Below are 14,924 nucleotides of genomic sequence, written 5' to 3' on the forward strand. Positions count from 1 at the left end.
ATCATGCAGTGTCCCCTTGTTCTGTTCAAATGACAGCGTCCTGGTCTATGCACACGTTCCTCATGAGCACAATTAAGTGTTCTTGAATTCTCATTTTTCTCAATGTTATCCACAATTTGTTATGATCCACACAATCAAATGCTTTTGCACAGCTGATAAAACACAAGAAAACATCTTTCTGGTATTCTCTGAGTTGAGCCAAGATCCACCTGACATCCACAATGATATCCTTTGTTCCACATTCTCTTCTGAATCCAGCTTGCACCTCTGGAAGTTGTCTGTCAATATACTGCTGCAACTATTTTTTAATTATCTTTATTAAGATCTTCTGTGTGATATTAATGATACTGTTTGATAATTTCCACATTCTGTGGGATCACATTTCTTTGGAATGGGTACAGATATGAATCTCTTCCAGTCAGGTGGCCAGATAGCTGTTTTCTAAACCTCTTGGCATAACCGAGTGAGTGCCTCCAGTGGAGTATCCGTTTGTTGAAACATCTCAATGGGTATTCCATCAATTCCTGGAGCCTTGTTCTTCACCAATTCCTTCAGTGTAACTTTGACTTCTTCCTTCACTACCATTGGTTCTTGATAGTATGGGACCTCCTGAAATGGATGAAGATCGACCAGTTCTTTTTGGTACAGTGACTCTGTGTATTCCTTCCATCTTCTTTTGATGCTTCCTACATCATTCAATATTTTGCCCATAGAATCTTTCAATAATGCAACTCAAGGCTTACATTTTTCCCTCAGTTCTTTCAGCTTGAGAAATGCCGAGTGTGTTCTTCCCTTTTGGTTTTTAACTCCAAGTCTTTGCACATTTCATTATAGTAAATGGATTTGTCTGCTCGAGCTACTCTTTGAAATCAGCTATTTTATCTTGTCATTTTTTCCATTTGTTTTGGCTACTCTCTGCTCAAGGGCAAGTTTAAGAGTCTCTTCTGTCATCCATTTTGGTCTTTTCTTTTTTTCTCATCTTTTTAATGACCTCTTGCTTTCTTTATGGATGATGTTCTTGATGTCATCCCACAATTCTTCTGGTTTTCAGTCACTGGTGTTCAATGCCTTAAATCTATCCTTTAGATGGTCTCTAAATTCAGGAGGGATATATTCAAGGTCATATTTTGGCTCTCATGGACTTGTTTTAATTGTCTTCAACCTCAAGTTGAAACAGAATATGAGCAGTTGATGGTCTGTTCCACAATCAGCTCCTGGCCTGGTTTTGGCTGAAGATAGTGAGATTTTCCATCGCCTCTTGCCACAGATGTAGTCAATCTGATGCCTAGGTATTCCACCTGGTGAAGTCCGAATGTATAGCTGCTGTTTGTGTTGTTGGAAAAGGTATTTGCAATGAATAATTCGTTGGTCTTGCAAAATTCTGTCATGCGATCTCCAGCATTATTTCTGTCACCAAGGCCAAATTTTGTAACTACTGGTGATTCTACTTTGCTTCCAATATTTGCATTCCAATGACCAGTGATAATTAACACATCTTGATTGCACATTTGGTCAATATCAGACTGCAGAAGTTGATAAAAATCTTCAATTTCCTCATTTTTTGCTTTGGTAATTGGCACATAACTTTGAATAATAGCCATATTAACTGGTCTTCGTTCTAGACGTATGGATATTATCCTAGCACTGACAGCTTTGTACTTCAGGACAGATTTTGAAATATCCTTTGTGATGATGAATACTATGCCATTCCTCTTCAAATTGTCATTCCCAGCATAGTAGATCATATGGTTGTCTGATTTAAAATGTCCAAAACCAGTCCACTTCAGCTCATTAATGCCTAGGATAACAATTTTTGAGTTCATTTCATTTTTGACAACTTCCAATTTTCCTAGGTTCATACTTCATACATTCCATGTTCTGAATATTAATGGATGTTTGCAGCTGTTTCTCCTCAACTTGAGTCATGCTATGTCAGCAAATGGAGGTCTCGAAAGCTTTACTTTATCCGTATCAGTAAGGTTGGTTCTATACTGATGATGCCGCTCTTCCCAGTCATATTTTGAAAGCCTTCCAACTAAGTGGCTCATCCTCCTACATTGTATCAGACAGTGTTTCTGGGCTATTCATATAATTGCCTAGTATCGTAACAGAAAGTATTTCTCTGCTATTCATAAAGTTTCCCCTGGTCAATTCCTTGAGAAGTGGATGGCCTCTTCTTCCTAGTCTGTCTCAGTCTGCAAGCCACACCGAAACCTGTGCACCATGTGCAACCCCACTGGTGTTTCAAAAACCAGTGGCACAGACTCAAGACTCACAGCAACATGCCACCACGGTACGACAAACCGACAGACAAGTCTGTCACCCTTAGTCTCCACCCTCCCCTTAGCTGGATCCCTGCCACTTGCTTGCTCTTTCTTGGATGGCCTGGCTTTCCTTTCCTTTCCCTTCCACTCTTCCTGCCGCCTGGGTGTTGGGGCCTGGTCCCTGCCTGGATCTGCCACTTATTTGCTCTCTCCTGGACACCCTGGCTTTCCTTTCCTTTTCCCTCTACATTTCCTGCCTCTTGGAGTGTTGCATCATAGAATTGTTTAAAATGAATAATTAAGAGAAAAGATCAGTGCCAAATTATTAACTATTGTATCTGATATCTGTGAGAGCCAGACCTTGACAAGACTGTCTTGTTCTTCCAGGTCTCCCAAGTTCTCCACCTTTGACAGGATGCAGTCTTTACTTTCTATTGCTCTCTATTTAGTGGAAAATATTTAAGTTTTACTTCTCTGACAAGTTTCTGCCTTACTCAAGTTCCAGCTTTCACATGTTTCAGTGTATAAAATAAAATAATAATGTTCACAAATGTTTTCATTAAAGAAATTCATATGCCCCAAACGTCTCAGTAAATCTTACCAAAGAAATACATATTGACTAGCCACTCCTCGGAAGGAAGACTGGGCAATCTACTTCCGTAGAGATACCACCTCGGAAACCCAAGAAGGGGTCACTATGAGTTGGATCTGACTCAATGGCAATGAGTTTATTTATTTTGTTTTTGGAAAGAAACACTTAAGCTTTCAGCTAAACATTGTTCCTTAGCTGGTATTTACTTCAGAACTAACAAAAACCTTTGAAAAGATAAAGCCTGGCGTGTGACTCTTACAGACAATCATATTAACGAGCCTATATCAGAGCTGAGTCAAATTGAGCAAATACTTCTAGAAATTTCCCTTGTGTGATTTATTCAGTTATTAGGAGTATTCAAAGCCTCAGCTCTGCCACATATATTCAGCCCAGATGCTCAAAGCACTTGATTTTACCCCAGGGCAAAATTCCATATTCAAGCCTAGATCTAGAACAGATGGCTACTCCACCTCTTCTATAATCTGGTTGTATCCTATGAATAAATGAAAAGACTAAAGGGAACACAGATTCCACAACAGGGCCACAACAACATTATTACTATTAAATCTACTAATAATATTTATTAAATCCTGTTATGTGCATGATACTCTAATAAGTTCTCAGAGAATGAGTCCTGGTGATCATAATGTTTGATGTAGAAACTATGCATGTCCTTTATGCTCATTAAGGAATGTGTGTAGTTGTTGCTTTCACAGTTTTCAATCTGAGTAGTGACACATGCCCAAGACCCTTCTTGAAGTATGTATGATATCAACTGTTTACAAATTTAATGAGACCTATAATGTGCACCATTACTCTGGGGATAATGCTTGTCAATATCCCTGTCCTCAAGTTAGCTATAATCTAATGAAACAAAAATAAAAATTTACAAGTTTACAATTACGTTAATTTGTGTGGTACACAGAATAAATGTATGGGAGATAAATATGAACCATATGACTATTATTAATGATAATAACTGACAGTACTTCTGGCATATTGGACAGTTCTGAGCTTTTTATCTGTGTTAAGTTTCTAAAATCCTCACCTCAGGAAGGCTCCATCCTTCCACATTCATTCTTTAGATGGGGATGCTGAGGCACATAAAGATTAAGCAACTTGCTTGAGATCATACAGCTAGTAAGTGGCAGAGTTGAGCTCTATGCGTTTCACTTCCGACTTAAAGAAAGGACCCGTGAAAGAGAAAGGCACTGAGATAAATGTGAAGGAGAGCAGAAAGAGGGCATGGCATTTCAAGTGAGATGGAGACCTTGAGCAAAGGCAAGAATGATCATAGTAGGGGTCAAAGTTAGCAGAAAAAATACTAGATATAAGCAGGATAGGGTTCAATTATGGAAAGTCTTAAAGCCAGGTGTAAGCTTAGATCAAACGCAATAGCATTTAGGAAATTACTGATGGTACGTTGCCATACACAGTGGCTTCTACACATTCCCATCTAGTCCTAGGGCCATATATGCAAGAAAGAGAAAGATGAAGATTTTGCACTAAGATCCAAACACTGAGTCTTTGCAATGTTTCTGGTTTTGGTATGAATTTGCTGATGACCCTTTCTTAGAAAAATGGATTAAGTTGCAAAAATGGTGTCAACTCATAGTGAGGTGAATAGAGGTGGCGCCAGTCACCAAATTTCTGGCTCTCAGGGCTGGTAATTTTGAATCTAGCACCTTTTCTCTGCAATTTCTCCAGAGGAAGTAAGGGAGAAGTATGGCCAAACTATGGGATAAGAATACAAATCAGAAGTTTACCCCACTATCTGTTTTAGCCTCACATCTGCCCCTCCATCCACCATTCTCAGTTTTAGTGGTTCTGTATGCAGTCAATTTCTGAAGCTTTCTGGGGTCTTCCAGCAGTCAGATACTTTCTAAATGGTACACCTGCTACAGACACTTCAGTTTTCCTTCCCTTTGTTCTGTTAAGTCATTGACCATTCTTCTATCCTTTCCCTATCTTGTTAATTTGTGGATTGGGGTTCAGATGTCTCCTAGCTTCCTTCAACATGAAGCAAGTTTCCGGCTGTTCTAGTTTGAATGATTTTCAAAAGGAAGGTAGGTAGAAATGACTTAATTTTTTCATCTTAAAACCTGTCTTGACTACTTGGATTACTAAAATTTGATAACTACATTGATATTAAGAAAGGAATATTAACAGTGGAGAACATATTTTTAATGCAAACGCTAAGAATAACATTTCATGTAGAAATGTTAAGCAATGTGGCAAGGAAGCAAGATAAAGATGCTTGTGGGTTGGGAATGCAGAAAGGACCCTTCAGAGTATTCCCCAAATCACCTGAAGCAGGCCACTGCCTGCTCTGCCTAAAGAGAAGTACTAGTTAGTAAACAGCAAAAAATTCAAACCTTCACAAATAAGGTGAATTCTTCCACTTTCTCATTGGCTAATAGCAACTTTTTCTGTGCACCTTCCAGGACCTGCTCACTCTGCAATGCTAATCCTTGAAGTTGCTTAGCTGCTGCTGTTTCAATTTCTGCCATTGCAGATTCAGTCTCATTTACTTTCGATGCCAGGATAGTAAGCCTGAGATCCTGAAAAATGTCAGTAATCATGGAATAAAAAATATTTCATAAACAGAGTTGGAAGAACTATATATGTCAGATTAGAAAATGGTTGTATTCCTCCTTTAATCTATATATGCATTAATTTTTTAGTAAAATTAATGGTTGTCCTTATTTTCAACAAGATATCCTGAGCATATATTTACATTTATTTATCACCAAAATCAAATTATGCTGTAAAAAAACCAGAGAATAGTTAAAGACATGGAAACTACTTTAAATCAAAAGATCCCATGTATCAAAGAAAAATAGTTTATGAGTTTAGGTGAACCCACAAAATATACATCTATTTGTATAAATGCCAGTTTTCAACACCAGTTTTATTTATTAGAAATTATCCAGACACTACTCCCATGTGTCTTCTCTTATATAGCACTATCATTAAAGTTAAACAAAATCTGAGTATTTCATATAGAGATGTAAGTGTTCTCTGCAGTTATCCGAAATATTTAAGTAGCGCATAGCTTTTAGGAGAAAAAATGACAACTTAAAAGTGGAAAAATCATTGTTGTATTCCATCTCTAAGCTAAAATGTTCTAAAAGCGTACCTTTTTCTCTAACTCGTCTTTAGTTTTCTGATACATCTCTTCATACTGTGACTTCTCTTTTACAGCAACACTAAGTCTTTGCTTTAGTGAATCAATTGATACCTTCTTGTTGGAACACTCTTCAGTTAATGTCTTCACCTATAGTAAAAGTATAAAGGCAATTGTTATCACTAAAGGAATTGTAGTAGGACTCTGTATTTATTCCAACAGAGGACCAAATGAATTCATGAATGAGCTTAATTCCATTTATTTTCTCATAAATGGTATCAAACTGAAGTATTTTAAGATCTGTAGAACTCATTATATATAAAGAAGACTAACAATATTTAAATCAATGGCAAAACCAGAAATTGCACAAAGGAATATATGAATAATTAATATATAGTCTTCCACCTAATAACACACTATCAATTTTAACTACATAGCCTTTAAAACAAAGAGCCCTGGTAGCACAATGGCTAAGCACTCAATGGCTAACCGAAAGGTTGATGGTTCAAACCTACCAGCCACTCCATGGGAGTAAGTAAGACATGAGAGTCTACTTCCACGAAGATTACAATCTTGGAAACCTAATGGAGCAGTTCTATTCTGTCGTATAGTATCACTGTGATTTGGAATTGACTCAAGGATGATGCAGTTTGGTTTTGTTAAAACTATCCTGAACTTCCTTAGACAGGAGATAATTGTTTTTGATGCTTAAACAAGCCAGGCAATAGATAAATTTTAGTTGTAACATGTGCTTTCAAGATAAAATTATAGTAAGTCATGAAACATATGTGTTATACATTTTAAAGAAAAACAGACAAAACTGATTTTCTTTTTCAATTTAATGCCACTAAAGATTCTAAGACTATATCTGAAATGATTAATGAAGTTAAAAAATGAACAATACTGAAAAACATCTGTAGGAATTATAATTTCCATGGGTATGTGGAGAAGAAAGAGAAAGTAAATCCCTATGCATTTGTCTTGCTCATTAGAATTTTTTTTTCTCTTAAATTCATTTTTATCTCCAACAAGTAAAGCAAAGGAGATACAGTCTCATAAGTGGACAACATGTAATGAATGCCATAGCTCAAAGTACTTCATCAATTGTATCAACAGCTCTTTTTTTCCCCCCAAATCAACAAATTGTTGATATCTAACATGGGGTCAGGTACCACGGAATTCTTTTAAATACAACTCCTTTCCCATGTACACTGAATTAAAGTACACACACATGCCAAAAAGTACACTGATTAAAGAACTTACAATATCTATTCGTGTGACCCTTTCATTTAGAAATATATGCTTGATGATACAATTATAAGGTATATTTTTAAATAAAACAAATACTGAATAAAGTCTAGCTACTCCATAAATATTTGGAGGTTAAAGATTTGAAAAATTAAACTTATCTTCTCAAGAATGTTTACAAATAAATATGAGAATGTGCCTATGTTGTGTATCAGAGTTTGAAGTCTAGGATTCTAAAACAAATAATGTACTTTTATAGTAAATAAGTAAGTAACAGGAGCTCTGGTAGCATAGTGCCTAAGGCACTTGACTGCTAACCAGAAGGCTGGCGGTTCAAACCCACCAGCCACTCCTCGGAAGGAAGGTGGGGCAATCTACTTCGGTAGTGATACTGCCTCGGCAACAGAAGGAGGGGTCGCTATGAGTCCGGGCCAACTCGACAGCACATAACAACAACAACATATAACAACAACAACATATATTCTATAATATGAACATTTTCTATGAATTCGTTAAGATCGAATATTCAAGTTAAGTAAATGAATAATAGTGGGAAGTGACTTTTTATTGTCAGCCAACAGAAAAACTGGTACCTTTTTTTCAAGATTTTCTAGCATTTCATTAATAGTCTCATTACTTTCCAAGTGTACTTTCTGTCGAAATTTCAAATCCTCTATCAAATGTCTTTTCATAGTTATATCCCTCTCCATTCGAGACATTCTTGAAAGAAAAATAAGACATTTTATCAAGAGTGATAGAAAACATTTTAAAAGTGGTGATATCTTTATGTATTATCCAGTATTATATATGCTGTCATTTTTAAATGCTATATTCTAGTTACTAACACAGTAAATTGGTAAAAAAAAAAAATTAACAGAGTATCAACATTTTATTGTACATTAAAACATTTATTAATAATTTGAGTATTTACAAAATCTATAGTCTAGTTGACTTATGGCATACACACAAACACATACACACACACACAATAAATCAGAAAAAGGAGAATTGAGAAAGATCAATACAATTTATGAAAACATAAAACAATCGTATTTAAATTACATTTTTGCAGAGCTAAGAAAAAATCAGCTTAGTGCCTAAGGCACTTGACTGCTAACCAGAAGGCTGGCGGTTCAAACCCACCAGCCCCTCCTCGGAAGGAAGGTTAGGCAATCTACTTCCCTAGTGATACTGCCTTGGAAACCCAAGGGGAGGGGTCGCTATTAGTTGGGTCCAAATCGATGGCACATAACAACAACAACAAGAAAAATCTAAATGATATTGTGAGATAATCAAAAAGCCTAAGACTGGTAAGAAACAATCACATACTTTAATAAACAAATGGAAAATCTTGTAATGTCAAGAAAATTTTCTATTAATATCATGAGATTGAACTGTTATATCAGTTTAGCTTAGGTTGATAAAATATTAAGTATAAAAAGTGTTTACTATGTACCATGCACTGTTCTAAGTCCTTTATCTGCGTTAACTCATTCACTCCTAAGAACCTTATGACTTCATACTATTAAACTGAGGCACAAAGCTGGTGGGTAGAGAAGCCAGGATTCAGAGTACTGTTCTGCAGTCCTCACTGTAAACCAATAAGCAACACTGCTTCTTAATCTATAAATAAGCCCCAAGATGTTCTTCTTTTTTTTTAATTAACCAATCCTTTTATTTCACAGTTTTCTCTATTAATATTGCTTTTATTTAATCTTTATACAATATGCATATATGTATGTGAGATATATGTATCTTAAATTTATCAATGACAGACTAGAATTCTATCTAAACATGTTATCACCTAAGCTCTAGTAGAACTATAAAAGATATAGAAGGAAAGTTATTTTGATTCAATCAGATATAAAGTTTTAAAAACATTTTTTATTAATAAACACAAAGTATATACTTTTATATCCTCTTGTTTTAAGTAAAAAAAAGTTTCCTTTGTTCTCAACTTTATTAACTTAATCATTAATTCATTATTAATCTACACATATCTTTGTGGTCAAATAACTGCCACATTATAATTGTTTTCCATAGTCTTGAGGGCATTTAATTTTTATTTCTTGAAAATAAATATATTTACTTTTAAGAAGGAAAATCTAATTTGATATATTAAATCTAATTGTAAATATTCTTTAATAAAATTAGTAATTAGCTTGCAGTGTACAACTATACATGTAATATAACTTAAATTTTCATTTTACATAGACTTAAACATGAACTAAGGAAGGGAACCAAATTTTAACATGTCAGTGTTTCTTGGGGTGCAAGATTTAATAGAGTTAACTGCCACTAGGTGGCACCAAATACAACGGATAGAACTATGAAGAACATACTTTTCTTGCATTTCCTTTATGTGTTCCTCTTTTGCTAGAAGTTCAAATTTCAGAGATTTCACATTTGATGACTGTTTAGTGAGTTCATTAGTTGCATTCTAGATTAAAAATACACAAATTCAAATACACCTTTCAATCTCTGCCTAAAAGCATTAAAATATCAGATTACTATTATTATCATTATCAGAAGAGCAATTATGGTTATAATTAAAATGAATTTTCATATTTTTAAGCGCTTAATTTTCAATGTCCTAATAGAGTTAATATAGTAATGCTAAAATTTTTATGTAATGTACCAAAACACCAAAGAGGAACACAATCACATAACAATTACAAAGAACATACCCCCTAAATATGTTTATGGGAAGTAGGAATTTTCTGTGAAAAATGTGTATATGGTTAATTATTTTAGTAGTTTAATAAGATCACTTAAAACTAACGGTGGATTTAATAAAAACTTATAACAGATTAAATATGGTCACAGCTTCTCCCAACAAGTCGTAAAATCCATTTCCCCACCCTTCAAATTTGGTCTGGTCTGTGATGTGCTTTAACCAACAGAATATGGTAGAAATGAATATGATGTAATTTTTAGATCCTGCACCTTATGGCCTCATACCTCTCACCTTTACCCTCTTGGATGTTGCCCTGATGGCTTTGCAAAAAAGATCAATGAAAGACCATGTGGCAGTGTACTAAGGCACCCCACCAACTGACAGCCAGCAGACCAACTGCCAGAACTATGAGCCCTGCTAAATCTTTGGTTTTGAAGAATGCAGGCATATAAGAACCTAGATGAGACCAGCAAAAGGCCTGCCCAGTCAACTGACTTAAGCTGCTACATTTTGAGATGGTGTGTTAACAGTAATAGATAACAGAAAACCTTATGAATACTAAATATTCTTGAACTTATTAAAAATACTACTTTTATTATGAATGTATTTCTAATCATTGTAGCACTTGACTGCTAACCAGAAGACTGGTGGTTCAAACCCACCAGCCACTCCTCGAAAGGGAGGTTAGGCAATCTACTCCCATAGTGATACTGCCTCAGAAACCGAAGGAGGGGTTGCTGTAAGTCGGATGCAACTCCATGGCAGTGAGTTTGGTTTGTTTTTTTGTATTAGTTTTTCTAAGTAAAACAGCTTTGTGGTGTTTGTTGTTTGCAGATTCCAGGAGCCAGAGATAGCAAGTACAGTGTTAGCGAACATAACTTTCAATTTTGATTCAAGTTCCAGTCACTTGGTCTTTTTGGTATTTTAGTTCTTCCATTTACAAGATAGTGTTGACACACTCACATTACTTCGTTTATTAAATTTAAAAGTTATTAAACTAACAAAAATAGAATAAATTATGTTTTTTAATTTTTAGAGCAATTATCTTGCTAATTTTTCTAGAAACTTCAATTGTTTCTATTAGAACTATTTTCAGATTTAACTGTTTGACTTACGCTAAAAAAAAATAAGAGATGAAACCATTAATCACACAACATAAATATGAGTCAAATTCAGTAGGTAAGATTTTAAAAATCTCATAATCAAAAAAACCAAACTCAGTGCTGTCAAGTGGATTCCAACTCATAGCAAGCACACCTATATGACAAAGTAGAACTGCCCCACTGGCTTTCCAAGGCTTTAATCTCTACAGAAGCAGACTGCCACATCTTTCTCCTGCAGAGGGGCTGATGGGTTTGAACCACTGACATTTTGGTTAGCAGCCAAGCCCTTAACCCCTGTACCACCTGGGCTCCTTAAAAAGTTTAAAATCATTTTAATTTTTATATGAAATGTAAATTTTCTTAAAAGTTCAAGGTATGGTAACTATTGAATGTCATAAATTTTGCTCCAATGTGTATGTAATACAAGGTAAATTTCAACTGTATTTTTTACATTTGGATTGATGGATAGTGTCTATTTTCTAGCACGACCAGAATAAAATGTTCCATACTACTGAATTTATACCAGATAACTGAAGCCCTTGCTTTAATCATTAAATAATTGGCAACAAAACATTTCTTATGTAAATGTTAACAAATACATTACATGATTATATATTTATATGTTTTCTTCAGCAGGGTATTCTAAACATAATTTACTTTCTATTTTTCATTCAAAACAAGGAGCGCCAGTGGTGTAGTGGTAATGCCATTTGGCTGCTAACCAAAATGTTGGTTGTTTTAACCCACTAGCCACTCTATGGAAGAAAGATGAGGTGGTCTGCTTCTGTAAAGATTTACAGCCTTGGAAAACCAATGGGGGTCACCATCACTTGGAATTGATTCAACGGCTATGAGTTTTTTGTTGTTGTTCATTCAGTTAAAAATATAAATATCCATGATTATGCTAAGCTAATAGGGATATTTAAATATAGTGTTATTATATTATGCAGTGTTATCACTATATTAATTATGTATGTTATATTAACATATATTATCACTGTAACATGTGATTCTCCCAGGGACTATTGTGATATAAATGACTACTTACTCTTATTCTAAATGGTCCCAGACTGCTGTGTTTCTCTAATTTTGTATTTACCTTAATATTTTTGTTTATTTCCTCTCTATCAATCTCTTGGCTATAAATTCTTACTTGTCAATATTCCTACCTAAAAACAATCATCCTGTCCCTAGAATGGCATGCTTTTAAAGTGCTACTTTTAAGAAGTTTTCTGCTGAGAATGTAAATACTTACTAGATTTGTGTTTAAAGTAAAGGAATGCAGGAAGTGAATGAAGCATGACAATTTTCTTCAATTGAATATTGAGTATTCAATGAATATTGAATATTCAATGGAGTAAATTAGATGGATTTTAAGATAGCTGTTTGAGCCCTTCTGTGTTTAAACTCAAGGCTGTATTTTAGGTGACAAGAAATGCTGAGGTAGGCAGGCATTGGACTTGGGGGCTGCTTTTCACTTTGGGGTGGCTCTATTTTAAGACCGGGGCCCAAGGTAGGCAGGCATGGGGCTCCAGGGCTGCTGTCTGCTTGGGGTAGGCTCTATTTTAAGGCTGGGGCCCGAGGCAGAGGGGCACAGAGGGGTTAGGAACAACTAAGGGAGATGAACTTGTCTGTCAGTTTGTTGCCCTGTTTTGGCTTCCATGTTACTGTGAGGCTAGAGGTTATGCCATTGGTGTTGCAAAATGCCAGCAGGGTTACCCACGGTGGACAGGTTTCAGCTGAGCTTCCAGGCTAAGACAGACTCAGAAGAAGGAAGAGGCCATCCACTTCTCAAACAATTGGCCAGTGAAAACCTTATGAATGACAGTGAAACACTGTTTGATATATTACTGGAAAACTTTATGAATAGCCCTGAAACATTGTCTGATATAGTGCCAGAAGATGAGCCCATCAGGTTGAAAGGCACTCATACTTTGACTGGGGGAGAGCTGACTCTTCAGAATAGAGACAACCTTAACAATATGGATAGAGTAAAACTTTCAGGACCTCCATTGGCTGATGTGGTACAAATCAAAATGAACAGAAACAGATGCAACCATCCATAAAAAATTAGAACATGTCATGTACAAATTATGAATCTAGGAGAACTGGAAGTTGCCAAAAATGAAATGGAATGCATAAAGATCGATATCCTAGGCATTGTTGTTGTTGTTGCCATGTGCCATCGAGTTGGACCCAACTCACAGCGACTCCTCCTTGGGTTTCCAAGGCAGTATCACTACGGAAATAGATTGCCCAACCTTCCTTCCAAGGAGTGGCTGGTGGATTTGAACTGGCAGCCTACTGGTTAGCAGTCAACTGCCAAGTTGAAATGGACTGGTTTTGGCCATTTTGAATCAGACAACCACATGATCTACTATGCCAGGAATGGCAAATTGAAGAGGAATGGTATGACATTCATCATCACAAAGATTCTTTCAAGATGTCCTGAAGTACAACACTGTCAGTGATAGGTTAGAAGTTAGAAGACCAATTAATACTACTGTTATTCAAATCTATACACCAACCACCAAAGCCAAAGATGAGGAAATTGAAGATTTCTACCAACTTCTGCAGTCTAAAACTGACTGAACATGCAATCAAGATGTGTTGATTATCACTAGTGACTGGAATGCAAAAGTTGGATACAAAGAAGAGTTCCCAGCAGTTGGAAAATATTGCCTTGGTGACAGTAATAACACTGGAGATTGCATGATAGAATACTGCATGATAGAATTTTGCATGATGAACAATTTATTTATTGCAAATACCTTTTTTCAATAACATCAGTTACGGTTATACCTGTGGACGTCACCAGATGGAATACACAGGGATCATATTGACAACATCTGTAGCAAGAGGCAATGGAGAAAACAAGGCCCAGAGCTGACTGTGGAATAGACCATCAACTGCTCATATGCATGTTCAAATTGAAGTTGAAGACAATTAAAACAAGTCCACAAGAGCCAAAATATGACCTTGATAATATCCCTCCTGAATTTAAAGAATATATTTGATGCACTGAACACCAATGACTGAAAACCAAAGGAACTGTGGGATGACATCAAGAACACCATCCATCAAGAACACCATCCATGAAGAAAGCAAGAGGTCATTAAATAGACAAGAAAGGGAAAAAATGCCAGCAGGGTTACTCATTTGTTGAAACATCTCAGTGAGTATCCCATCAATTCCTGGAGCCTTGTTCTTTGCCAATTCCTTCAATGCAGCTTCGACTTCTTCCTTCAATACCATTGGTTCTTGATTATATGCCACCTCCTGAAATAGCTGAACATTGACCACTTCTTTTTTGTACAGTGACTCTGTGTATTCCATCTTCTTTTGATGCCTCCTCTATGATTCCATATTTTGCCCATAGAATCTTTCAATATTGCAACTTGAGACTTAAACTTTTTCTGCAGTTAAGCTTGAGAAGTGCCGAGAGTGTTCCTCCCTTTTGGTGTTCTAACTCCAGGTCTTTACACATTTCATTATAATAATAGATTTTGTCTTCTTGAGCTGCTCTTTGCAATCTTCTGTTCTGCTCTTTTATCATGTCTTTTTTTCCATTCACTTTAGCTATTCTCTTTTCAAGAGTAAGTTTTAGAGTAACTTCCGATCTCTATTTTGGTCTCTTCCTCCTTTTTTGTCTTTTTAATGACCTTTAGTTTTCTTCATGTATGATGTTTTTAATGTTATCCCACAACTCATCTGGTCTTTGGTCATTGGTGTTCAGTGCATCAAATCTATTCTTCAGATGGTCTCTAAATTCAGGTGGGATATAATCAAGGTTAGGAGCTCTGGTAGCATAGTGCCTAAGGCACTTGACTGCTAACCAGAAGGCTGGTGGTTCAAACCCACCAGCCACTCCTCAGAAGGAAGGTTGGACAATCAACTTCCGTAGTGATACTGC

General features: G+C 35.9%; 1 protein-coding gene across 1 annotated transcript in view; it reads right to left on the reverse strand.

Moving 5' to 3' along the window:
- Positions 1 to 14,924, reverse strand: part of LOC103208537 (centlein-like) — a gene marked incomplete at its 5' end in the record, with an annotated part of 460,544 nt that overhangs the window by 67,448 nt on the left and 378,172 nt on the right. Inside the window, 4 exons of the mRNA XM_007954241.2 lie at positions 5,232 to 5,417; positions 5,996 to 6,133; positions 7,825 to 7,951; positions 9,574 to 9,671. Of these exons, the coding sequence (XP_007952432.2) occupies positions 5,232 to 5,417; positions 5,996 to 6,133; positions 7,825 to 7,951; positions 9,574 to 9,671 (549 nt within the window). The remainder of the gene's footprint in view (positions 1 to 5,231; positions 5,418 to 5,995; positions 6,134 to 7,824; positions 7,952 to 9,573; positions 9,672 to 14,924) is intronic.

The sequence above is a fragment of the Orycteropus afer genome, unplaced genomic scaffold (assembly GCF_000298275.1).
Source record: "Orycteropus afer afer isolate SDZICR_OR568_19922 unplaced genomic scaffold, OryAfe1.0 scaffold00450, whole genome shotgun sequence".
Lineage (NCBI taxonomy): Eukaryota > Metazoa > Chordata > Mammalia > Tubulidentata > Orycteropodidae > Orycteropus > Orycteropus afer.